The sequence below is a fragment of the Giraffa tippelskirchi genome, chromosome 4, assembly GCF_054371585.1.
Source record: "Giraffa tippelskirchi isolate mGirTip1 chromosome 4, T2T-mGirTip1v1.2.pri, whole genome shotgun sequence".
NCBI classification, from domain to species: Eukaryota; Metazoa; Chordata; class Mammalia; order Artiodactyla; family Giraffidae; genus Giraffa; species Giraffa tippelskirchi.
Genome location: NC_137278.1, coordinates 196,845,951 through 196,871,357, shown reverse-complemented (window position 1 = coordinate 196,871,357; position 25,407 = coordinate 196,845,951). Strand labels below are relative to the sequence as shown.

Below are 25,407 nucleotides of genomic sequence, written 5' to 3'. Positions count from 1 at the left end.
AAGAACGTAAGTTTACTATCAGAGTTCTGAAGGTCAAAAGCCAGAAATGGATATCACTTGGCTAAAATCGAAGTGTCACAAGCTGTTTCTTTCTGGAGGCTCCAGAGGAGACTCTGTTCCTTTGTTTTTTTGTTTTGTTTTTCCTTTCCTTTTTTAATATTTATTTATTTGGCTGAGTCAGGTCTTTGTTGTGGCACTAGGGCTCAGTAGTTGCCGTGTGCAGTCTTAGTTGCCCCAAGGCATGTGGGATCTGGGATCTTAGTTCCCAGACCAGGGATCAAACCTGCGTCCCCTGAATTACAAGGTGGATTTTTAACCACTGGGCCACCAGTGGTTAAACCACTGGTCCCTCCTTGCTCTTTCTAGTTTCTAGAGGCATCCCACATTCAAGAGCCAGAATATCCAAACACAATTTTAACTTGTACCCTCACGAGATCTAAAGATTCAGGAAAGCTTTAGCTCTAACAGCCTTCTGCTTATAGGCAGTTCAGAAGAAAATCCAAGCTGGCCCTGTGTCCCCCATCCGGGGCCTGTGGCAGGGCAGAGGTACGGGAACACCCAGGAGCAGAGAGGCAGGAACAAGGCTTCAGCTAAAAAAGGAAGCAGAAGCAGAAGTAACCTTCACATCTGACCCACAGGAATCCCTGCAAGTCCATGGCACTGTTCTTCCCTCTAAGCGGGACCTGCCCTTACCAGAAGACACCAGAAGACACGGGTGTCCTGTCTAGGGATACGGAGCAAGGGGAATCTCAGTTGATGGCCAGGCTGCCGCCCTTGCTCCAGATTACCTTCCCCAGAATGATGAGAGTCATCAGAGGTGAAGGACTTCTGTCTCCGGAGGTGCAAGAACGGGAGAGACCTTGCTGGGAAAAGACCATGCATCTCGGCGCCAGCCGAGGGGTGGGGAGAAGCTGAATCCCAAAAGAGAAAGTGATGGTGGAGGACTCGAGGCGGAGAGGTCAGCAGGCTGCACCCACAGGTGAGTGGAGAAGAGGAAGGACTGTCCAGCCCAGGGCAAGATCCAGGACGGGCAAGGCCCACCGGAAATTGGTGCAAATAGCACAGAAGGCAGAGGAAGTCATTCCATTCGTCCAGAGGAGCCAGGGCCAGAAATCTGACTCCTGGCCAGGGGTTCTCCAGCAGAGCCGGGCAGACTCTGCTCCTGCCCTCCCTGGCCCTCCCTGCCACCCACAGAGGAGGAGACAGGCCTTGGCCCAGAGAAAGGAGGCCTCCTGTGGGGGAGCCCAGGGTCTAGTGGAGGCGGTTAGTTCTCAGCATCCTCAATTCCCCCTTTGGCAAGTTTCTCCCTAAAGGTCCCCAACTCCTCCTCGTTCTTTGGGATCTCCTCCATCCCTACATTTCTCTCCGAGCCCGCCTTGAAGTTTAAGACTAACAGGGAAGGGAATTCCCTGGTGGAGCAGTAGTCAGGGGGCTTCCCAGGTGGCGCTAGTGGTAAAGAACAGTAAGATATGTGGGTTCAACCCCTGGGTCAGGAGGATCCCCTGGAGGAGGGCATGGCAACCCACTCTAGTATTCTTGCTTGGAGAATCCCCATGGACAGAGGAGCCTGGCTGGCTACAGTCCACTTGACATGCCTGAAAAGCTGGATATGACTGATGCAATTAACAGGCACGCCAGTTGTTAGGACTCCTTGTTTTCACTGCTGAGGCCTCGGGTTTCAATCCCTGATCTCAGAACTAAGATCTGGCAAGCCATGAAGGAAAAAAAAAGACTAACAGTGAAGATACAGACCATAATCTGGGAATGCAAGTACTGGTGACAGCAGAATCCTCAGGTCCCCAGGGCTCCCTGAGCGGAGGGGAATTCAGGCACTTGGTTGGATATAGCCAATGGGGTGGTTTTGCACAAGCAACTCTTCAAATCACACCCCTGTGTGGCTTCCCACTCGAGAGGACCCTCCTGAAGAGTAGAGGAGGTTGGGGAAAGGCAGGAGGATGGAAAAAATGAAGAGAAAGGAAACCGAAGAGTGAGGCAGAGAACAGATCTGACAGAGGAGCCCACAGGGGTGTGAGGTTTCGTGAGCAGAATGGAAACAACGCAAAGACCCTGAGTGAAAAAAATAGCCTGGAGAAACAAGGCTATGACCAATGTGCTCCTGGGACTCAAAGAGAGGAAAGTTCCACTGTTTCTGACATCCCCAAATCAGTCTTCCCAGGAGAGCCACAGATACAGGGGAAACAGGGATCAGCCTTTAAACCCAAGTGCCCTAAGCTGGGCGAGCAGACACTCAGGTGCTCCAGGACCAAGGGCAGACATAGGCGGTGGGGGGAGGGGAGGGTACAGATGGTAGAAGGGGTGGGGGGCCTGGCAGGAAGGTTAAGTGACCATGGTGAGCTCCTGGCACACAACCCAACAGGGCACAGACACACGTTCAAGTCTCTTGTGTGCAATTCTGAACAATCCCAAAGGAAACTCTTTCGGCCGTAAAACCGGGCGTCAGTTGACACAAGGCTGGTTATAGTCGTTATCCACCCACCAAAACAGTGGATAGTCTGAGGGCAGAAACGTTGTGCTTGGTGGTGAGCAATGCCCCAGCCCCATGAATTTGTCTACGGGGCTGGTTTCTTCCCCAAATCTGAAAAAAATCTGAGCATTATCTGACCTCCCCGCCCCCCGAGAATTTCAGGGGACATCGTGCACACCTGTACTAAGTTCTGGTTTCCCTTCTCTATAAACTGATGACATCTGTGTAGGAAGCGACGTGGGGGAGGTGTGGGGACACGCAGCTATGAACAGGGTGGCAAAAGGGGGCATTTCTGTATACAGATGTGTGAATACGGGAAACGGATCCCTGTGAACATCCAACACCTGGTAACAGCAGTAAGCAGAGACGATTCAATTCAAAAGAGAGACAGAGACCACGACAGGCTGGGGCGTCGGGGGCATCTAGGAAGAGAGCAGGTCTTCTGACAGAGCCTGCCCCGCACCCAGCACCCAGCACCCTGCACCCAGCACAGGAAAGGGGGAGGGGTGGCAGGGACTGCCTGAGTGAAAAACAGCTACGATAGAGCTTCAAGTGCATCAAAGGTCAGCCTGCCATCAACTCGGGACGACTCCAAGAAGACCTGCCCTGGAAGTGCTAAGAAGAGACACCAGCGCCCAGCTGGGAAGGTGCCAGCTCCCCCGCACCTCTGCCGCCCTGCCCCGGCCCGCAGTTAGCAGCTGGGGTGCAGGAAGAGCTCCCCAGGGGCAGGAGTCATGGCCTGGCCACCTCCCTGCTGGTTGTGGGTTCTGGGGACCCTGGCGGGGCTCTCGGCGACCCCAGGCCCCAAGAGTTGTCCGGAGAAGCACTACTGGGCTCAGAGAGGATGGTGTTGTCAGACGTGTGAACCAGGTAAGGGGGGCCTTGCCAGGGGCCAGCTGCCTGGGGAGAGACAGGACCAGGCCTGGGACGAGAGGGAAGCAGGGAGGAATGCTGCAGAGGCCAAGAGGCAGCCCCTTGGAGAGGGCAGGGCAGTGGCTTTCCTGGGGCCTTGACCCTGGTACTCTGCTCACAGGAACGTTCCTGGTGAAAGACTGCGAGCAGCACGGAAAGGCGGCTCAATGCGATCCGTGTACACCGGGGGTCTCCTTCACGCCGGACCACCACAGCCGGCCCCACTGTGAGAGCTGTCGGCACTGTAACTCTGGTGAGGCGGGCCAGCGTTTGGGGCAGCAAGGTGGAGAGCTAGGTGTGGAGAAGCAAGAAGGTTGGGGCGGGGGGAGTCCAAGCTTCTGTGGCTTCAGTGGAGCCCATGGTGGGAACTGGGGTGCCCTGGGCAAGGCGTGTTGATTTACAGGGAGTGCTGCAATGAAGTGGTTCAGGGCAGAGGTGAACAGAGTTTGACAGACTGATAAGGAGGGGTCTATGACTATGATCAAGACAATGCAAAACAGGAAGTGGCTCTGGGACCCTAGATTTCAGATGAGCAACTCACCCTCCATTCCTACCCCTCCCACTGATGAACTGGTGGTGTTTTCAGAGGGCACATTTGTTCTGGAACTTGGAATATATCTTGCTAAGGATGTAACAATACCAGCCAGTGGACCACAACCTTTTTGTTTCCTCCAAAAGCCAATTTAGGAAAGAGAATGTGTATGTGGCTTGAGTTTTATTTTGTGATTTCATCTTTTTTACAATTAAGAAATGAAATAGCAGCTGCGTTATGAACACTTTCATGCTTTCTCCATTTTAGCTAGAATTTTTGAAATGACGAATGTGCCAGTGTACATAGATCAGTAGACTGAAAGTGGTTCCTTTGAAGAGATATTCTCCAGCAGGACACGCTTGAGGGCTATTTAACTCAAGTACAATATTACTTGCCTATAAATGCATTGAGTCTGATTAGCTTTTTCAATACTGTATTCTTTAAAATAAATACAAGGTTTTGCCACTGCAAAACAGTCAAGTGGCAACATCTGTAAAACACAAGAGGTATTCCTCAGTCTACTTACAAATAGGACTGTACATGGGTGTGTCTCTCTTCTTGGCCAAAACCCCCAGCAATATTGGGTTTTGGGGTTTTTTAGCCAAAGTCCCCCAACTCACTCTACAGGCCCTGCTGGAAGGCCTCTTCCCAGTACTGAGCCAGTCCAGCCCCCTTCACTACTCTCCGGCCCAGTGTAACCCACGATCCTCCTCTGTGAGGTTCAGCCCACAGAGCCCCAAAGCACCCAGGCAGGACTGGCTGCAGGACTCCGGGGCACTGGAGAGAAGTTGACTCGGTTTGGTCCTCTTGAACCTCAGTATTTTCATCTGTAAGATGGATGAGTGCCTGCAATCAGCGCTGGATTCTGTGCACAGGTTTTACATGGCGAAGAGAACTCCCAGGCTCCTGAAGGCTCCACTGAAAACAGTGGCACTTCATTCACTTTTGACCAATCCCAGCCCCCTTTCTTTAACCTTTCCCATCCCTTTTGGCAGGTACTCTCCTGGTGAAGACACCTTTCCTACCCCCTCCCATGTCTACCACCTCCGTCCCCCCTTCCCCATCAATGCTTTTCCCTTGCAGATCCTTGTCCCGGCTGCCTCACAATTTCTCATAAGCCACAAGGAAAGCAAGTTCTAGTACTGGCTATGACTCAGAATTCAGAAAGGAGATGCCACAGGGGCATAAAGATGAGAAGGAATAAGGATAAGAAGAAATTCACACCCTTTCCTGACCAAAGGCATATGCTAAGGAAATTGTTAGGGTTGATGGTAGTCTTCAGCATCCTCAGACGTCCCTTTCTGTAACCCTCTCTCCTGTAAGGGCTGCTTTCCCTGGGTTCCCACTAGTGCACTTCCCTAAGCAACGCCACCCTCCCCCCCCGAGACTCCCACTCAGGCCTGGCCCACATCTGGGTGCCACCTTCCCCAGAATCACCCTTCTCTTCTTACCCCCAACCACCTGGGAGCCCAGCCCACGCAGTGCTCTTCCTACCCTCCTGCCCCAGGATCACTGATTGGCAGCTACTCAGCACCTGACCTCTACACTTGACTACATTCTCTATTTTAAAGGCAAAGGATGTCAGTACAGGTAAAAAACCTATCCGACTTCACAGCAGTTCCCAATTGCTAACAACTATAAACTACCTAAATGCCCGTTAACAGTAGAGGGATGGATATGTCATGGTGTAGTCACACCATGGAAAACTATGTGACAGTGAGAATGAATGAGTTGCAGTCACACTTAACACTATGGATCAGTCTCACCAAGAGCTGAGTAAAAGCAGGCACAGATGAGCACACGCGCAGGGTTCCTTCCACGTACAGAGTTCAGAAACTGGCAAAACCAACTCGTGGTGTTAAGAGGTCCGGAAGTCAGTGGCTATTCTTGGTGGGAAGGATGTTAGTGACTAGAAAGGAACGAGACTGGTCATCTTGTTTCTTAATCTGGTGCTAGTTACACCGGTAAGTCCGATTTGTCCCAGTTCTCATAGGAGATGTTTTATAGGAGATGTTTGTGACCTGTATACCTCTCGGTAAGTATACTTCGGTAAGGAGTTACAAAAGCATCGGTGAGTGAGAGGGGAAATCATGCAAGCTGTTTCGACTTCTGAACCATGACTGTTTCTAGAAGGTTCAAGGTGTTCTTGAATAATGATAACACTATTGGCAAAGACACTGGGTGACGGAGAAGGGGCAGGCCTGGGTGGAGTGGGGCGGGGAGACAGGAATGGGAGGGGTAGCAGTCCCTAGAGGTGGGCCTGGGATGGGGCTGGAGCGGGCATTAAGCCAGTGGACCCTGTGTGTTCCCTCCCCCTCCTCTGTCACCAGGTCTTCTCATTCGAAACTGCACTCTCAGGGCTAACTCCGAGTGTGCCTGCCCCGAGGGCCAGCAGTGCAGGGACAAGGACTGTATGGAGTGTGATGGTCCAGCCCAGGCCCCAGGCCCACATCCACAACCCTCCCACTTACCTTATGCTGAAGGTAAATTCCAGGCAACCCTTGGTCTGATCACACCCCAACCGGCACCCCCTCTCCTATACTCAGCCCCACCTAAGCTGCCTCCTGTCACCCTGTCTCCACCTTCCCATCTCCCCCAGGGCCTCTCAGGCCTTCAGGCTTGCCCTGTGCCCTCCGGGGCCTGTGGCTGCTACGCAACTCGTCTGCTTTTGCAGAGATACCAGAGGCCAAGACAGATCGGCACACTCAGACTCTGGCCAACTCCAGGTGGCTGCCGGCCCCGACCCTCTCAACTCACAGGTCAGGTGAGTTTTCTCCCCACTCCCCACCCCAAGAGAGAGAGGAGAATGCATGCAGGAGAGTTCAGAAGGGAAAGGGAAAGTTGCTCAGTCCCATCCAACTCTTTGCGGCCCCATGGACTGTAGCCTGCCAGGCTCCTTTGTCCATGGAATTCTCCAGGCAAGAATACTGCAGTGGGAAGCCGTTCCCTTCTCCAGGGGATCTTCCCAACCCAGGGATCGATCCCAGGTCTCCCACATTGCAGACAGACTCTTTACCATCTGAGCCCCCAGGGAAGCCCTCAGAAGGGAAGCCAGCCACAAAGCTCCCAGGAGCAGGGTTAAGAAAAAGAAGAAAGGACTTCCCTGGAAGTTGAGTGGTAAAGAATCCTTGCTTCCAATACAGGGGACTTGGGCTCAATCCCTGGTGGGGGAACTAAGATTCCACATGCCACAGGGCAACAAAGACCTGACATAGCCAAAAATAAATAAAGAGAAGAAACAGAAGCAGAGTCCAGAGATTAGGAAAGGACATGTTCCAATGGTGGGGGTAGGGGAAGAAGGTGGGGAAGGGGAGAGAAGGGGGCAGGAGGGCTGGGCTGAGGGGAATCAAGGGCTAGGCCCTCCCACAACCCCCCTTGTGACCCCTGCCCACCCCATCACAGCCCAAAGGTCCCTGTGCAGCGAGAACTGCATCCGCATCTTTGTGCTCCTCTCTGGAATGTTTCTTGCTTTCACCATAGTCGGAGCCCTGTTCCTCCATCAACAAAGAAGATTAAGTAAGAGATTAAGTAAGAGATAAAATACAGGTCCTGCACCCCACCCCGCCCCACCATCTCGGCTTTGCCACCCAATCTGGAAACTCTGGACCTCTCCAGCTCCATCTTTGCCAGCCTGTCACCTCTCTTCCCCTCTACTATGCTGGGGCCCTCCTGACAGCCTGCCTTCACTCACCCCTTCTCCCTTCACCCCTCCTCTACCACGGGCCAACAACTCCTCTGATTCTCCTCTGCAGACGCAGGAGAAAGTCCAGTGACACCCACAGAGCATTGTCCTTACACCTGTCCCAGTGAGGAAGAGGGCAGTGCCATCCCCATTCAGGAGGATTACCGAAAACCAGAGCCTATTTCCTACTTCTGAGCCAGTGCTCCTCAGAGAAGGCCATCAGTGCAATCAAGTCCTAGCCTCCACCTCACCCCACCGACCATCCAAGGAGATCGAGGGCACCTCGGATTTCAGCACCACCCACTCATCGGGACCCTTTCCTGTGTGCAAACTTGAGAAACTATCACTGCTCAGTCGCTAAGTCATGTCCAATTCTTTGTGACCCCACAGACTGCAGCACACCAGGCTCTCCTGTCCTTCACAGATAGTGAAGGAGATACCTGGAGTTTGCCCAATTCATGTCCATTGAGTCGGTGATGCTATCTAACCATCTCATCCTCTGTCGCCCCCTTCTCCTCCTACCCTCAATCTTTCCCAGCATCAGGATCTTTTCCAGTGATTGGCTCTTCACATCAAGTGGCCAAATTATTGGAGATTCAGCATCAGTCCTTCCAATGAATATTCAAGGTTGATTTCTCTTAGGACTGACTGGTTTGGTCTCCTTGCTGTACAAAGGACTCTCAAGAGTCTTCTCTAGCACCACAATTCGAAAGCATCAATTCTTCAGTGCTCAACCTTCTTTGTAGTCCAACTCTCAAAACTATACATGACTATTGGAAAAACCATAGCTCTGACTATACAGAACTTTGTTGACCAAGTGATGTCTCTGCTTTTTAATACGATGTCTAGATTCGTCACTGTTTGCTGTTGTCCCTAGTGGCTCAGACAGTAAAGAGTCTGCCTGCAATGTGAGAAAACTGGGTTCGATTGCTGGGTCATGAAGATCCCTTGGAGAAGGGAATGGCAACCCACTCCAGTATTCTTGCCTGGAGAATTCCATGGACAGAGGAGCCTGGTGAGCTACAGTCCATGGGGTCACAAACAGTGCGACACAACAGAGTGACTAACACTTTCACAATTTCACTCTCACTTTCCTTCCAAGAAGCAAGCATCTTTTAATTTCATGGCTGCAGTCACCATTCACAAAGATTTTGGAGCCCAGGAAAATAACATTTGCTACTGTTTTCATTTTTTCCCCATCTATTTGCCATGAAGTGATAGGACCAGATGCCATGATCTTCGCTTTTTGAATGTTGAGTTTTAAGCCAGCTTTTTCACTTTCCTTTGTTACCTTCATCAAGAGGCTCTTTAGTTCCTCTTCACTTTCTGCCATTAGGGTGTTATCACATGCATATCTGAGGTTGTTGATATTTCTCCTGGCAATCTTGATTCCAGCTTGTGATTCATCCAGCCTGGCACTTCACATGATGTACTCTGCATAGAAGTTAAATAACCAGGATGACAATATACAGCCTTGATGTACTCCTTTCCCAACTTTGAACCAGCCCATTGTTCTATGTTCGGTTCTAACTGCTACTGTTGTCTAACTTCCTGACCCGCATACAGATTAAGGTAGTCTGGCATTCCCATCTCTTTAAGAATTTTCCACAGTCTGTTGTGATCCACACAGTCAAAGGCTTTAGCGTAGTCAATGAAGCAGAAGTAGATGCTTTTCTGAAATTCCCTTGCTTTTTTCTATGGTCCAGCAGATGTTGGCAATTTGTTCTCTGGTTCCTCTGCCTTTTCTAAATCCAGCTTATACGTCTGGAAGTTCTTGGTTCACATACTGCTGAAACCTCGCTTGAAGGATTTTGAGCATTACCTTGCTAGCATGTGAAATGAGTACAATTGTAGAGCAGTGTGAACATTCTTTGGCATTGCCTTTCTTTGAGATTGCAGTTAAACTGACCTTTTCTAGTCCTGTGGCCATTGCTAAGTTTTTCAAATCTTCTGGCATACTGAGTGCAGCACTGTTCGATGCATGATACAGGGTACTCAGGGCTGGTGCACCGGGATGACCCAGAGGGATGGGATGGGGAGGGAAGTGGGAGGTGGGTTCTAGAAGGGGAACACATGTACACCCATGGTGGATTCATGCCACTATATGGCAAAACCAACACAATATTGTAAAGTAAAAAAATAAATAAATTAAAAAAAAAACACAACAGTGCTTCAGTGAGTGCAGCACTTTAACAGCATCATCTTTTTAGGATTTTAAACAGCTCAGCTGGAATTCCGTCACCTCCCCCCGAGTTTTTGCTCACACTAATGCTTACTAAGGCCCACTTGACTTCACACTGCAGGATGTCTGGCTCTACGTGAGTGACCACATCATTGTGGTTATCCAGGTCCTTAAGACCTTTTCTGTACAGTTCTTTTGTGTATTCTTGTCACCTCTTCTTAATCTCTTCTGCTTCTGTTTGTTAGGTCCTTGCCATTTCTGTCCTTTATTGTGCCCATCTTTGCATGAAATGTTCCCTTGTTATCTCCAATTTTCTTGAACAGATCTCTAGTCTTTCCCATTCTATACTTTTCCTCTATTTCTTCGCATTGTTCACTTAAGGCTTTCTTATCTCTCCTTGCTATATTCTGAAACTCTGCATTCAAGAGGGACGAGTCGTGGGAACCTATCCTGTGTGCCTTTTCCAGACAGGGTGGGTCAGCTGCAGCCCTGAGCTGCAAGAGGGCTGGGGCTCCAGGCAGAAAGCATTCCGCCTTCGTAAGGCCCACGTGCTGTACCTTTGGTCCAGAAACCTGGCGAAATAAAGCTACAAAACACAGCGCGAGTAGCTCTCCAGCTCTGGACTCAGTCTCCCAACACAGGCCGCGCCCACTCCCCGCGCAGACCCGCCCAACCTGCGAGCGGACCCGCCCACCCTGAGCGCAGGCCACGCCCACCCTACGATCTGAAGGCGGAGCTTTATTCGGCGCAGACGCGCTGTGACCCCGGGGGGGTGGTGGCGGGGCTGGCAGGTAGGGCACCGACGGAAGTGGGAGAAGGTCCCAGCTGCTGGGGAGCCTTCATCTATCATCAGCCCCTTCCTTCCTCCAACCTGCCTCCGTTCCCGTACTCTCTCCACTTTCTTGGGGCTGATCGGAAGCAAAAGGGCAAAGGGGCGCACGCAGCAGAGTCAGGTCTTGAAATCACCAGGGGATTTCTTTTGCGGGCGAGAAGGTGAAAAGGAAGAACAGTGACCAGACTCTGGCTCCAACACCAATGGCTTCAGCCAGCGGCTAAGGCAGCCGCGATGACACTTTCTCAAAGTGAAAGCGAAAGCCAAGTAAGCGGAGAGGACTGACGGGCCAGGCAACCAACCAGGCAGGGGTGTTTGGAGCTCCTTCTCCAGCCCACCCCTGGCCAGCGGAGGAGGGGGACTGAAGAAAGGCAGCGTGGGAGGAAGGCCGGAGAGCAGCCCCCATGGGCACCGAGGGGTGGTGCCTACTGCTCTGCTTGGCTTTCTTCGGGGCTGCAAACGTCGGTGAGTCGGGTGGACAGGCTGGTAGGGTGCGTTGGGTTCAAGAAGCATCAGGTAGTCACCCTCCCCGAGGTCCCAGAGAAAGTAAGGGGCGGGGAATGGCCTCCAAGCGCCCTCTAAGCCCAACAGGTGGAAGGTTCGGCGGCTGGTAACGGAGAGAACCGATTTTGCTGGGGAGGGAAGCTGAGAACTCCGTGGAAAGGGTCAAACCAAGGAAAGAGGGGCCTTCTCGGTAATACCGCAAAACCAACAGACCCTGGGGACTAACTGGGAAGTTGAGAGGCTGCCAACATCCAGCAACCAGACTGATCTCCTCTCCCAATGCAGCTTTGCTCATTCATTTCCTTTTGCTGAGAATTCCTTTGAGGAAGAGAGAGCTTTACATGGATTGTTGGAAATAAGAGTTTCATAAATCCCTCTGGAGCAAGGGAAATCCAGGACTTGAAATAATTCACGCCAGGAAGTGCGTACCCTGGAGAGCCAGCTGCTCAGAAAGCTGGTTCAGGGTAAAACAAGAGAGGAGCCAGGGACCAGGAAGATTAACCCTTGATGACTTGGCATTTTCAGGCAGGGAGTAAGTATAGGAGAAACTTTCTGGGCAAGAGGGTGCTCACACCAGCCTGTTCCCTGCAGCAGAAAGGCAATGGCAGGCGGTGGATGTGGTCCTGGACTGCTTCCTGATGGGAGAAGGTGGGCACCATGGAGGGTTTGCCAGCAGTGAGAACATGGTGAAGGCCTTGCTGGTGCTGAAGCAGGTACCAGTGCCAGATGATGGCTCCCTGGAAGGCCTCACGAATTTCCAAGTGGATACACTGACCAAGGACGATCCACTCATTATTTTCGAGGCCTCAGGTACGAGCCCTCCACCCTGTGCCCCAGTCCTTCTGGGCTCCCTCCAGTTCCTGAGTCTGGTTCCCAAGTAGACCCGCCCACACCAGCTTCCCATCAGCCCAGGTATTTATTCTCTACCCAACTCCATATCTGTGCTGCCCTCTTCTCTCCTTAGTGAACCTGGTACAGATTCCCCAGGCTGAGGCCCTGCTCCACGCCGACTGCAGCGGGAAGGAGGTGACCTGTGAGATCTCCCGCTATTTCCTCCAGGCCAGGCCAGAGGCCACCATGGAGATGGCAGCCTGGTTCATCACCGACGTGCAGGTATCTGGAGGGGGACCTGGTGTCTCCATGGTGATGAAGACTCTTGGAGATGCTGAGAATGAGGCTGTCTTGCATCCCACACTGAAACTGCCCCTGAGCCCCCATGGGACTGTGCGGACTGCAGGTGAGAAAATGAAAAGCAGCAGAAAGTTTTGATTTTTTTTTTTAAAGGGGCCAGAGATGGGGGAATAGTAGGAGAAGGGAGGGGACAAGACCACCTCCATGCACACTGGTCATCCCAGGGGGTCCCCTAGGCCTCAGTCTGTTCTTCCCAAAGACCCCAAACAGGGATGATTTTCACCTGGTCGGGTGACCTGAGGACATAAGACATGTGATGCTCTATTCACATGTGCTAGCCTGATCTGGTGCTTCAAGATGAGAGCGGAACACAGGCCCACAGAATTTGTTCATTATCTCTCTCTCTTTTAATTTATTTATTTGGCTGTGCCAGGTCTTAGTTGCAGCATGTAGGATCTAGTTCCCCAACTAGGGATCGAACCCAGGCCCCCTGCATTGGGAGTGTGGAGTCTTACCCACTGAACCACCAGGTAAGTCCCCCTGGATGTTTCTGAGTCCCAGCTGCTGTCTTGTAGATGTCCCACTACTTGGATTTGTCTTTTTTTTTCCTCATTAGACTGAAGTTCAGCATGTTTGGTTCAGATTTCACCACCGTGTGCTTTTTTAAACTCTGACTTCTTTAGTCTTCTCAGCAGCCGTGCCCTAAGCACATGAGCATGGCAACACTGAGTGGCTTGCCCTAGGTCACAGAGCCAGTAAGTGGAAGAACCAGGCTTCCAAAAGCTTTGCCGGCTGCTCCAGGAGTTCCTTCCTACCTGAGGGTCAACAGTAACCCATACTTTTGCATGTGTAATTTGTCTGGTCCATAACTTTCATCAGATTGTGCAGGGGGTAAGTGACTCCAAAATGGTGAAGAGTACCACGTATGCACGCTGTCTTTCAACACACCCCGGACATGCCACAGCTCAGGGGTCAGGTGGCCTCAAGGAGGGAGCAGCCCACAATCACCCCTCTTTCTCTCTGGTGGCTCAGATGGTTAAAAAATCCACCTGCAATGCAGGAGACCAGGGTTTGATCCCTGGGTCAGGAAGATCCCCTAGAGAAGGGAATGGCAACCCACTCCAGGATTCTTGCCTGGAGAACCCCATGGACAGAGGAGTCTGGCAGGCTTATAGTTCATGGGGTTGCAAAGAGTTGGACACGACTGAGTGACTAACACTTTTCACTTTCTCCCACAGTGGAGTTCCAGGTGACCACACAGACGCCATCCCTGAATCTCCTGCTGGGGTCCACAGCCTCCCTGCACTGTGGCTACTCCGTGGCACCCAGCTTAGATGTCACCAGCGTGGAGTGGCGGCTGCAGTATAAGGGCAGTGGCCAGCTGGTGTACCACTGGACTAGGGGGCAGGGGCAGGCCAAGCGGGAGGGTGCCACCCTGGAGCCCGAGCAGCTGCTCACAGCTGGAGATGCCTCCCTCACGCTACCCAGCCTCACTCTACAGGATGAGGGGGCCTACATCTGCCAGATCACCACCACCCTGTTCCGAGCTCAACAGGTCATCCAGCTCTACATCCAAGGTGAGGCCAGGGTCAGTGACCCTGCAGAGAGGGAAAGGAATACGCCTATGAGAGTGTTTTCCAGAATGGGATCAAACACAAGGGCACTTTGCTGAGAGGTGGAGAGCATTCCCACAACCTGAGTGCCTTCTCCATCCTAGAAGCGCGGATGGCATAAGATTGAGTTTCCCATCAGGCTCTCGGAGAATTCCATTCAGTTTCCCATCAGGCTCCAGGATAATTCCTCTGAGAAGTGTCCCGGCCCAAGACCCTGCTGCCCTGCCCCAGCTGGCTGTCTCCGTCACCCCAGTCCTTCTGGACCACGTCCTAAGGAGGAGCAGCAGCAAACCAAGGAGGGGCTGTGGGAGCAGTCCTGATGGGGAGGATTGTTTGTTTTTATTTTTTTTTAAATTTTGTTTCTTTTTATTTATTATTTATGGCCATGCTGGGTCCCCGGGCTTTCCTCTAGTTGCCCTCCACAGGTCTCTCTTTGTGGTGGCTTCTCTTGTTGCAGAGCACAGGCTCCAGGGCATGTGAGCTTCAGTAGTTGCAGCTCGTGGGCTCAGTAGTTGTGGTTCCCAGGCTCTAGAGCACAAGCTCACTAGTTGTGGCTCATGGGCTTAGTTGCTCCGTGGCATGCAGGATCTTTCCAGACTAGGGATCGAACCCGTGTCTCCCGCATTGGCAGGTGGATTCTTTACCACTGACCCACCAGAGAGGCCCCCCCGGGATGACTGTTTCAAAGCTTCCCTGGTGGCTCAGCTGGTAAAAAATCCACCTTCAACACAGGAGGCCCCGGTTCGATTCCTGGGTCAGGAAGATCCGCTGAAGAAGGGATAGGCTACCCATTCCAGTATTCTGGCCTGGAGAATTCCACGGACTGTATAGTCCATGGGGTCGTAAAGAGTCAGACACGACTGAGCAACTTTCTTACATTACCTTACATGAGCGTTTAAAATCATTGACTGATAGTGATGCTAAGAAGCAAGCCAACCTCTAGTTGGTTTTGCTGTTGATTTTCAGTGACCTGTGGGAATCATGCCTCCCTATGTCCTGCCTCCAGGGCGTAACCCGCACCTCACTGAGCAGAAAGCTTCCACCCCCACAACCTGCCCTCATGCTCAGCAGGAGAAGGCTCCAGGCTCCTCTGCTGTCCCACTGATCCCTGTGGGATTTGATCGCTCCTCCTTTCTTCCAGCTTCCCCCAAAGTACGACTGAGCTTGCTGAACACAGCCCCGCCAGCCACCCTCATCTGCAGTGTCGCTGGCTACTACCCTCTGGATGTGTCTGTGACCTGGACCCGGGAGGAGCAGGGTGGCGCCCCGGCCCCCGTCTCTGGCGCCTCCTTCTCCAGCCTCCGGCAGAGTGTAGCCGGCACCTACAGCATCTCCTCCTCCCTGACGGCGGAGCCTGGCTCTGCAGGTGCCACTTACACCTGCCAGGTCACCCACATCTCCCTGGAGGAGCCCCTGGGGGCCCACGCCTGGGTTGCCCCTCCAGGTATGGGAGTGCCCTCCTTTCCCCACCTCCACACCTGGGCTCAGGGCTCCTGCCCTCTGGCCTAGTTCTGCTTCCCACGGTCTCAGCTGCTGCTTTCCCAAGGTGGGGGCCTCCAGAGGTCTGGCCACATGTCCCCCGAGTTTTTTATTATCCCCTGGGTCCCAGGGTACCAGGCACTGCTGAGAGCCGGAGACCAGGGCTGAGCAGTTCCTCATCCTGCCCTCGAGGAGCTGGAGGGACAGATGAGGCCATCAGGGCAGATGACCCCCCCGGGGGGTAGGGGGAGGCCTGCGAGGCTCAGAGGGCCAGGAACACCAGGACAGAAGGAACGCACGTGTGACAGCCTCATTATAGAACAGCCTAAAAGAACCAGGGTGGGGGCCTGCACGGCTAGGGGCAAGGGCGTGGGGGGGAAGGGGGCTGTGGCCACGAAGCTTGAAAGGTGCTTGTATTTATTCAGGAATCAGCCAGCACTGGGCTGAGCACTCAGACGTGGGCCAGCACACATTCTCATACCTCCCATTTTAGAGATGAGTAACGGACTACAGTCCTGCTGCTGCTGCTGCTGCTAAGTCCCGTCAGTCGTGTTCGACTCTGTGCGACCCCATAGACGGCAGCCCACCAGGCTCCTCCGTCCCTGGGATTCTCCAGGCAAGAATACTGGAGTGGGTTGCCATTTCCTTCTCCAGTGCATGAAAGTGAAAAGTGAAAGTGAAGTCGCTCACAAAGAGTCGGACACAACTGAAGCGACATAGCGCACAGACGCAACGGGCACTTATAGACGTCCAGTCAAGGTTGTCTGCCTAGGAAATGGTAAAACCGAAAATGTGAACAATAGGTCGGCTGTCTGCCTAGGAAATGGTAAAACCGAAAATGTGAACAATAGGTCGGCTGATTTCTCTGCAGCTTTAACCCTCCCTGCCACTATTGGTGGGCAGATAACAACAGGCCTCCAGCTGGAACTTTATCCTGAGGCCACAGAATGTCATTGAAAGGTGTTTGTTTGTTTTTTTTAATGTTTGGGGGATATTGAAAAGTTTATTTTTTGAACATTGATACTTTTATTTTTTAACTGGAGGAAAACTGCTTTACAATGTTGCATGGAAAGGTCTTATGCCATGAAGAGTTTGCATCTTGAAATGCTTTAGTTGGTGGTTCGCGAGACCATAAGCTTCCCTGAAGCTTATGGGATTTTGCCTCAGCTTACATCACTCCCCAATTATTTACAAAATTGCAGTTTAACTGTCAACAGCTTTGTTCAGTCGCTAGGTCCTGTCCGACTCTTTTGCGACCCCATGGAGTGCAGCATGCCAGGCTTCCCTGTCCATCAGCAACTCCTGGAGCTTGCTCAAACTCAATGCCCATCAAGTCGGTGATGCCATCCAACCATCTCATCCTCTGTCGCCCCCTTCTCCTCCCGCCCTCAATCTTTCCCAGCATCAGGGTCAACTGCTAACCTAAACTAAATCTCTCTTGCAAGACAGTTTGGAAAACTGTTGTCACAAGGTGGGAAGAGGTAGAGGATTCTGTGTGGGGTAACAGGTGGACATCCACCCCCAGCAGGTCCCAGCACCCCAGGTGCCTGGTCCCTGGGTGAGGGCAGGAGAGCAGCTGATAGGAGCTCCTCGGCCAGGGACACTCACTGTCACACACACACACACATACCGAGCTCTGTCCTTCCTGTATGCACACGCTGCGGGTGAGGGTTCAGGATGATTCTTGCCACTGATTTCCCTCCACACCTCTGTCAGCTGCAGAGCAGAAGTCAGCCCTGGGAGTCCTTCTGGCCAGCATCCTCTTCATCCTGACCCTGCTGTTCCTGGGGCTGCAGAGACGCCAAGGTAAAAAAGCGCCTGGGCACCATGGGTTCTATCCCTGACCGCCCTCACTTAGAGATCAGCAGCTCTGAGCACCGCCACGCCCAGACCAGGAATAAAGCCAGCCCAACCCCGGCTCTTGGGGTTACCCCACTGATAGCAACCTCGTTCCTTCCTGTTTCCTCCTAGCTACCTCACCAAGGTCTCCCGAGACCTCGAGGCACTCTGGGTAGCTGCTCTCCTGCCTTAGATGTAAGAGAGTCACATTCTCCCAGAAGGACTCTGAGCCAAGACCCAGACTCCAAAAAGCCCCAAGAAAGCTACAAAGAAGGCACAGATCACTGACTCCGGGTTTCTGCAGGCCCCTGCCCTCCTTTGCTGCGCGCCCTGGGCTGATATACCAAGGGAGAGAGCGGGGAGAGGTGGCAGGAAGGCAGAGGTCTGGGTGGAGCTTGAGATCTGAGCCAGCTTGGAGGTGGAGGTGTGGTGCTGGAAAAGATACCAGAAAAAAAAATTCAGAAAGGAGCAGCGGAGGGACAGTGGGACAGGGTGGGAATTGGCTGAACACACAGTCACTGAACTCTGTCCAAATAAAAGCCCCTCGTGTCCTCAGAAGCAAAGCTTCTCCACTTCCCTGTCTTTCCCCACTCGGGGCCCCACCTCCCAGCCTCGCTACTTTACCTGCCAAGTGTCCGAGATGTGAAACAGAGACCCTCAGAGGTGGCCCCCAGGGCCCCGTCTCAGCTGCTCTGTGTAACCCTGAGCTGTGGTTAAGCTCCTGCCCCTTTGGATGGCTGCTGGACATTTTAGGACTCGACATGCCCCTCACCCCCTCAGCTGCAGGGGAGAGATTGCTCCTTTTAGTCATTTCTAAAATGGGTCTGGTCAGTGCACTGGACTGGACAGCAGACAGCTGGGCATGAAGGTCGTGGGGAGCAGAGCGCGTCCCCCGGGGCCTGGCCCAGGACCTGGTGGGGAGACGGCAGCCGCTGAGAAGACACCTGCAGGTGTCTGTCCGTGGGATGCCACTCAGCTTCCTGCCACGGGTTCCTGTCACTCACACCCGGAAGAGCCGCCGGGTGGCATCAGGCATGACGGCTGAGAGCGGAGACCACTTCCCCTGCCAACACCCAGATCTTTCACCTCGAGAGGCCGACGGCACACGTCAGCTATCCTTCCGGCCCAAAGCACCGTGGAAAGGGAACCAAAGAGCAACACCACCCTCCGCCCGGCCGAGGTCACTCCAGCCCAGACAACAGCCAAGTCGCTTTAGTGGTAGGAAGCTGTATTTTTTGGCCTTTGTTCAGAATACAGGAAATTGGTGAATATGCCACATGCCTTTGGTGGAAGTACATCTGTTATTATTCTGTACACGGAGGAGAGTGGGGTTAGGAAAAAAGACAGAGAGGTGATGACAGACACAGAGTGGAGACCCCGCCCCATCTCACGGCAAACCGAGGAGGGGCTGTGGGGCCTCGGCTTCACGTGGCCACCGAGCCCCGGGCTCAGTTGCATATGTGCTTGTGCACATGGGTGTGGGGTTGGGGGGGACAGCGAAGACACAGAAGAGGGGACAGGCGGGGTGAGAAAGAGAGTAGAAGGGCTGCATCCCCAGAAGCACAGAGCGAACCACCTCTGAGACAGACGGGGCAGAACCCAGAAGTGATTTCTTGTGACGGGGCGGCCCAGGAGGGCAGGTTTGCTCCAGGCTTGGGACACATCGAGGCCAGTGGTGGTTCTTCTCCGGCGGTGACCCCCTGCGTTAGGCAAGGGGAGCCCAGGGGAGAGTGGAGGCCTTCGAGGGGGGCCGTGAGGAGGGCACACTGACTGCCTTCGTCCAGCTCTTCCGTCCCACCCTGGGGCAGGACGAGGGGAAGGGGGGTCGGGGCGGAGGGAGAGGCAGGGGGGTTGTGCGTCGTGAAATGCTACTGCGTGGAGAGCCAGCCAGCCCAGCCTGGCCCCCGCCGCCTCCCACTGGCAGACGGCTGGACAGGAGGCACGAGGGGACCTGGTGGGCCCTCCGACCCTCACACCCGGTCTGGCTCACTCAGTGCCCTTTCCTGAGGCCCAGCCCCAGCCCCTGAGACAGGCCGAGCAACCCCATCCTCAGGTCACACTGTCTGTGCCACAAACCACACAGGGAAGTGGGGAGGGGAGGAGGCAGGGTGGAGTCCAGGTGGACGGGGTGCTCTGGGAGGGGAACGAACTGCGGCAAGAACAGAGGCCACGCTTGGGAGGAGGCGCCGAGGCAGCATAGGACCCACAAGCAGGGCTGTCTGTTGACATCCACCTCCACCCTGGGGCTGGGTCACTGCGGGTACCAGCCTCCCTCAGCCCTCAGAGCACGGCCAGGCCCCCCTTGTCTTTAGCAAGTACACTGCAGGAGTGTTAGGGGGTAAGGACTCCCCAAGGGCCCAGTGCTCCTCACCTCCAGCCCCTCATCCTCCTCCATCAACAGAAGGGAGCAACAGGAACCTCAGAACAAGAGGGTGAGAAGTGACTTCCTCCAGGCTTGTTATTTTCGGGTTAGGCCCTGGACTTGCTGTGTCTCTATAACCCACAGGCATCCTCTCTTTATCTATGCCAGTAAAATTCAGTGAGAGTCTCAAACTCTGGCTAAATGAAATTATTTGACGCCCTCACGAACAACACAGAATGGTGTAGAAAACATGGACGAGCGCCCCGTCCAGATATGAGCTGGCGGGACTGCTTCTAGGATGGGAACGGGAGTCCTGGCATTTTTTCCCTATGAATACATGTCCTCCAGATCACTGGAGGACAAAGTAAAAGGTGGTAAGATCCCTGAAGACAGATAATCTTAAGACTAACGGAGGGGACATCCCTCTGAAAAACAGGCTTGATTTTCTTAAGGCATCCTGCACCAGGCCCAGGCTGGACTGCAGGCCCGGTCCAGGCTCCCTGACAAGGCCTGGCCCAAGAGAAGAACTCCAGGTGAGGGACATTCTCCCAGGTGTCCCCAGCCGCCTCCTGCTGCCAGCGGCCTGGCCTTTCCTGGCAACACCACGAGCACCAGCCTCTTCTCCTCCCCCTAGTCCTGGCCCCTTCTTAGGCAGGTCACCTCAGCTCCGCCCCTTCCTCGGCCCTCCGCCTCCAACCCTTTGGGGGAACTGGAGAGAGCATGAGGGGGGAGGAAGGAGATGCCCGCTGTTTACCAGGCAGTTACCTCAAGACTGCACCATGAGCAGCATTTCCGGTGTCACGGGACTGAGTGCAAATGAAAGCAACAAAAGAGGAGGAGTGGGCGATGGCGAAGCGAGGCTGGGATGGAGGAAGGCAGATGAGCGAGTGCCCGGGAGACACGGAGGGAGAGGGGACATGAGTTCGGATGGCCGGGGGGAGCAGGGACGGGGCGGCACATTCTCAAGCAAAAAAGTAGACTGGACACAGGAATCGGGAGGTCCCAGATGGCAAAGAGAGAGAGACAGGAGACAACAAGAGGGCACATGGCATCAGGTTACTAGACACCAGGTGTAGCTGCAGGTGTCCCATCCCCACGGTCACCCTCCGACCCATGCCGGTGACAAAGAGCGCAGCCCCACTTCCTCAGAACAGGAGGGACCACCTTCCCCCACAGTCCTGCAGAGGGAAGGCTTGTCCATCCAGGAAGCCCCTTCTGCCCTCCCGCACCCAGTGATGACCCTCCCCGCCGCCCTGGCAGCGATCTGATCTCCGTACCTCAGTCAGAGCAGCCCTACTCCCCAGGCAGGCAGGCAGGCAGGCAGGGCTGGGAGGAGACTCCGGGACCTTCCCACCTCTTCACCCCACCAGCAACCTCAGCGATACTTACTTACAATAACTACCACGATGATGGCGCAGATGGCTCCCAGCATGATCATCATCTGGGGGAACATGGACAAAGAGTGAGCCCTTGGGTTCGGGGAAGGAAGGAAGGAGCCCTGGGCTGGGCACTCGGGAGCAGCACCGCCCCAGTCCTGGGGAACTGTGAAAGAAGCCACACGGCCCCCAGGATAGCTGGAAGCCTCCCAACCCCCTCGTGTACCACCTCCCCATCAGACAGTAGCCCCTCCACCACAGCTAGAGATTCTCGAAAACGTCAGAGCTTCTGCAGCCTTCTCCTTTTCCCCTCGTTCCTGTAGCCTGGAGGCTTTCAAAGAAACACCAGAGGAGATGCAAACTTTGAACCTTTAGTCATCTGGTTCATTTTTCATGATAAAATGTTCAGCTCATTCCCCAAGAGCTGCAGGTGTTTAAATATGTATCTACCCCAGCCATTGTGTCGACACTGGTGTGACTCCGGAAGGGACAGGTAAGAATTTTTGCAGGGGTCCTCTGGAAAAAAGCAGCTTGACTAACCCCTCCAAACTCCTCAAGGGCTCCAGGGCCCCCAGTGAATGGTTCTGAGTACTCTAGCGTACCCTGGTGGCCAGATTGGGTAATGCAGCTTAAGAAGGCGGCTTTCCAGATTTCCACCCGAGAGGAGCCAGCAGAGGATGTGGAACCATTCCACATTCCACAGAGAATGTGGAACTTGAGGGTTTTCCTGCCTCCTGTGCGCTGAGACCCAGGAAAATAACGGAGAGGGGACGGGAACATTCACCTTGCAGTTTTTCCACCAATACTTCCTCTTTAGCTTGGCAGCGCTGCTCTCAAATTGTGATGCACCGGCCTGCAGAGCGTCGGCTCGGTCATCCAGCTCTGACAGCTTCTGGTCCCTCTCCAGGACCTTGTCCACGTTTACACGCATGATGTCCACCACCTGAGCGGGGCATGGGAACACCGAGCGGCTAAGCTCTCCCAGACCCAGGGAGAGCACCCCAAGGCTGCCCTGCCTGACTCTACGGGGTGCCCTGCCTCCCAGAGCCGTTAGCTGCCCCTCTACATAAAGAGAAGTTTCCAGACTCCCATGGTTTGGAAAGTCTCGGAGAAAAAGCTGTCCACCTACCTCCTCCACTTGTGCCTGGGTCTGCTGTAGTCGTCTGTTACTGGTCATATTAGGAGGAGGGCCAGGGGGACCCCCACCTGGGGCAGCCCCTTCTGCCCCTTCAGTGGGTGGCTGAGCTGGAGCAGACCTTTGGAGAGAAGGGCACAGAGTGCATGAGACAAGAAAGGAATCCCGTGCATTCTCACCCCACAGCACCAAGGTGGTGGTGATAATAATGTTATATGCAAACAGGAGGTGTCTAGCTCCTTGGCAATGCCAAGTGGGGAGATACGATACAGAGACACAAGGCAAAAAACGAAAGATCTTGCAACTGATGGGGCCCAGCGACACCCTGGGTGGAGGGTGGCGTCAAGGGCTCTCGTCTGGGCTGTCCTCTGACCCACACTCAAACGCATACTCTGGCACGATGGCTACAGGGACAAATGGGCCAGCTGTAGCCTAAATGTCATTTCTCTGCTTCCCAGAAGTCAACCTGGAAAACTCCAATCCAGGTTAGGAGAATTATATGCAAAAAACTTCAGGACAAGCTTTGGAGAAGGAAATGGCAACCCACTCCAGTAGCTTTGCCTGGAAAATTCCATGGACAGAGGAGCCTGGCGGGTTACAGTCCATGGGGTCGCAAAGAGTCAGACATGACTGAGCGACTGAGCACGCACTCAGGACAAGCATACAGAGTAACAGCTCTTTTTTTTTTTTTTTTGCAAAGGCTGAATATAAAAATAAAGGCCAAGCGGACAGACTGCTGAAGGGGAGCCAGTTATTGGTATGTTTCATGTAGTGAGTATAGTGTGTTGTGGCCACTGTAGAACGACTTAGAGAATCACCAAAGGCCTCTGTAGTTGGAGTGAGTCAGAACTGTTTGCTTGCTTCGTTTTTCAGCAGAGAAGGTTGGGGGTTCACTTAGATAGAACCGGGGCCCAAAGCAATTGTGTTAATTGTGAGACTGTTCCAAGAGCCTAGGCAGGAAACAAAAATATTGGACATGGTCCTCAAAGTATAGGCATCAGGGACATTCAGTCCCTTCTTTTTCTAGATTTGGCATCAAGTCTAGGAGACTCTCCTAGTTCTTTATGTCCCAAAGTGAAATCTTGGGTTACACTGAATATACACAGGGACCATTCTCTTTCTCCCTTAGCCTTAGGGTGGGGGAATAATCTAGCATGAAAAAAGTGAAAGTGTTAGTTGCACAGTTGTGTCCAACTCTTTGCAACCCCATGGATTGTAGCCCTCCAGGCTCCTCTCTCCATGGGATTTCCCAGGCAAGAATACTGGAATGGGTTGCCATTCCTTTCTCCAGGGGATCTTCCCAACTCAGAGGTCGAACCCAGGTCTCCTGCATTGCAGGCAGATTCTTTATCTGAGCCACCAAGGAAGCCCCATCAAGCATGGAGTCCTCCAAATAAATCCCCCTCCATGTCTCCCAACACATGGAAGCTAAATTCACGTCCTAAAGAATTTTCAAAAGTCTAACCTAAGGCGTGAGCTTTTCTCTGCTAAGGAAAAACTCATAGGTAGGAGAAAAATTGCTCAAATTAGATGGAGAAGAGAAATTACAAGAAGCAGAATCAGAAGCAGAATCTCACAAAGCACACCTCATCAGAGCAGTCCAAGAGTAAATGTACTACGGATGAACCATCACAAAGTCACCAAAAGGGAAAAGCCTTGACTATTCACAAGAGAACTAATACCCAGAAATTCCTCCTCTCTAAGTAAATTTCAGTCTAAAGAGACAGAGAATAACCCCTCAGAGATGCTATTCTAGCAGATTACACCTGACTCATCCCAGCTAAAAGAATTGCTTTCCCATTTCCTTTTAAGGCACAAACGAGGCAAAGGAAAGATACGGAGCTCTGGAAGCCATGAGACTCCTCTGCTACTACTGAGCTAAACAATCTAGTTCTCTGATGAAAGTGGAAAATTCAATGAGTAGGAAGCAGCTGGTGTTTGGTCTTGGAAGCGGTCCAGGCTGGTGGCACCAATGACAAGATTAAGGTCAGAGACCTCGTGACACCCTTCTAGTCACCATGCTTTCCTCACCTCCTTCCTTCATCCCACATGGATGCTACTGGGAACCAGTCAGCCGAGAAGGCTCCCCCTGCCCAAAATGAAAACACAGAGCATCCTATGGCTTGGCCAAAACATGTAGACTACCATATACAGTTAAAACTGTAGAAATCAAATACAAATAGTTACAAAGCATTGGAAGGGACCATTTCACTTACTACTTGTTGGGAGTTGGGAACACGCAGGAGTAACAAATCCAAGGCTAGTTATAAGCCTTATGTAACGTAAGTACATCTTTCCCTTTTTTTTGTCACCAAGAGAAGCAACATGAATATGTCTAGGACCAGGCCAGGACTCTGAGCAAGAACGGGAAGTTCTTCCATTTGTCTAGCTTTAGTTCTCTCTTAGGATCTTGAGACGGGGATGACCATGACCAGATGACTAAATTGATTATTAGAGACTAAATATAATGTGTTAAGGGAAGGTGGAGGTGCGGGGGTGGTCCTCAGCTCTATTTCTCTTCCAAATACTTGGCTAAGACTTACTGACAGGAAAACACCTCCTCTACGGTTGGCCTTGGGATGAATGACTGCTCAGAATCGCAAACCATTGCCCCTGGAGTCCTTGTGAGCTGCTCACCAGAGAACAGGCAGACAAGTTTCTGGAGCTTTGCTCACTACCAAGAGGGGGCTGCTCATCGCGATCGGGTTGAGAGGTGTACACAAATGCAGACGCTGCAGAGCAACCCAAGCAACTAACTGGCAGGTGCACCCATGACTGTCCTTCCAGAAGCCCTAAGTACCGCCTTGATCAGTGACAAGAAAGAGCCTGGAGCCCCTCTCGGGTGTCTCCACGCCCCACCTTCGCCGGAGACCCGACTGAGGAGTCCCGCAGGCGAGAGGAGAGGGGTCAGTGGATTGTGGGACCCCCGCGCCCCGGCCGCGCCTGTGCGGTGCCGGCTGCTGCTGGTGCAGGAATGGGATGCTGCCTCCCCTCCCGGGGGGGTGGCCCGGTCCGGGGGCGGCGCGAGGCGGTGGTTCCCCGCGCCGCCGCAGCTGCTGCAATGCGCCATTTTCGGTCCCGCAGAGTCCGGCGCTGGGGTGAGAGTTGGCAACGAGATGTCGCGCCCCCCACATCAGAGTCAACTCACATGTCACCGAGAGAAGGATGAGAGGACCGTTTCCTCTCCGGAGTCTGCGGCTAGACACCCGATCGGGAAACGCTGCGGTGAAGCCGCCCGCACCTCTGAGTTCCGCTTCTGGCTGCCCACCGGAGCTCTAACTGCGGTGGTACTTACTGCAGTTGCCGCGCCGGCCCCAGTCTTTATCGGTGCTGGCCACGCCCC

General features: G+C 53.3%; 3 protein-coding genes across 20 annotated transcripts; 2 read left to right on the top strand and 1 right to left on the bottom strand.

The window, feature by feature from the left end:
* The first annotated feature begins 3,007 nt into the window (after positions 1-3,007).
* Positions 3,008-9,771, top strand: CD27 (CD27 molecule). 5 transcript variants are annotated; one of them, XM_081588229.1, is made up of 6 exons: positions 3,008-3,355; positions 3,519-3,623; positions 6,260-6,412; positions 6,604-6,693; positions 7,332-7,445; positions 7,682-9,771. In XM_081588229.1, the coding sequence occupies exons 1-6, from the start codon at positions 3,220-3,222 to the stop codon at positions 7,804-7,806; spliced, it is 723 nt and encodes a 240-aa protein (XP_081444355.1). In that variant the 5' UTR covers positions 3,008-3,219; the 3' UTR covers positions 7,807-9,771. The 5 variants fall into 5 exon arrangements, with proteins under 5 accessions (XP_081444355.1, XP_081444353.1, XP_081444352.1 ...); XM_081588227.1 differs by having other exon boundaries at positions 7,332-7,457; XM_081588226.1 differs by having other exon boundaries at positions 3,519-3,650.
* An 804-nt stretch (positions 9,772-10,575) lies between these two features.
* On the top strand, positions 10,576-18,469 carry TAPBPL (TAP binding protein like). 6 transcript variants are annotated; one of them, XM_081588211.1, is made up of 7 exons: positions 10,576-11,090; positions 11,724-11,939; positions 12,094-12,366; positions 13,499-13,837; positions 15,015-15,317; positions 17,075-17,158; positions 17,324-18,469. In XM_081588211.1, the coding sequence occupies exons 1-7, from the start codon at positions 11,030-11,032 to the stop codon at positions 17,365-17,367; spliced, it is 1,320 nt and encodes a 439-aa protein (XP_081444337.1). In that variant the 5' UTR covers positions 10,576-11,029; the 3' UTR covers positions 17,368-18,469. The 6 variants fall into 6 exon arrangements, with proteins under 6 accessions (XP_081444337.1, XP_081444335.1, XP_081444336.1 ...); XM_081588209.1 differs by having other exon boundaries at positions 17,069-17,158; XM_081588210.1 differs by having other exon boundaries at positions 11,721-11,939.
* Positions 18,403-25,407, bottom strand: VAMP1 (vesicle associated membrane protein 1). Of its 9 annotated transcripts, none has more exons than XR_014081670.1 (7): positions 25,213-25,407; positions 22,059-22,185; positions 21,714-21,872; positions 20,943-20,994; positions 20,319-20,532; positions 19,563-19,712; positions 18,403-18,990 (listed from the first exon to the last, which is right to left on the bottom strand). XR_014081670.1 is itself a non-coding variant. In XM_081588224.1 (6 exons), coding segments are annotated over exons 1-5 (348 nt in total). In that variant the 5' UTR covers positions 25,215-25,407; the 3' UTR covers positions 18,403-19,712; positions 20,319-20,351. The 9 variants fall into 9 exon arrangements, 6 of the variants coding, with proteins under 6 accessions (XP_081444350.1, XP_081444346.1, XP_081444345.1 ...); XR_014081671.1 differs by having other exon boundaries at positions 18,403-18,891; XR_014081669.1 differs by having other exon boundaries at positions 18,403-19,712.

Coding starts and splice junctions, on each gene's coding strand:
- CD27 (XM_081588225.1), top strand. CDS start 3,220: ATGGCCTGGCCACCTCCCTGCTGGTTGTGGGTTCTGGGGACCCTGGCG. Junction 3,651..6,259: donor CTGTCGGCACTGTAACTCTG/GTGAGGCGGGCC, acceptor CTCTGTCACCAG/GTCTTCTCATTCGAAACTGC. Junction 6,694..7,331: donor CCTCTCAACTCACAGGTCAG/GTGAGTTTTCTC, acceptor ACCCCATCACAG/CCCAAAGGTCCCTGTGCAGC.
- TAPBPL (XM_081588207.1), top strand. CDS start 11,030: ATGGGCACCGAGGGGTGGTGCCTACTGCTCTGCTTGGCTTTCTTCGGG. Junction 11,112..11,720: donor TGAGTCGGGTGGACAGGCTG/GTAGGGTGCGTT, acceptor TGTTCCCTGCAG/CAGAAAGGCAATGGCAGGCG. Junction 11,940..12,093: donor CATTATTTTCGAGGCCTCAG/GTACGAGCCCTC, acceptor TTCTCTCCTTAG/TGAACCTGGTACAGATTCCC.
- VAMP1 (XM_081588217.1), bottom strand. Junction 20,995..21,713: donor ATTGGTGGAAAAACTGCAAG/GTGAATGTTCCC, acceptor ATGTTCCCCCAG/ATGATGATCATGCTGGGAGC. Junction 18,991..20,942: donor CATCGTGGTAGTTATTGTAA/GTAAGTATCGCT, acceptor GTCCTGCCCCAG/GGTGGGACGGAAGAGCTGGA.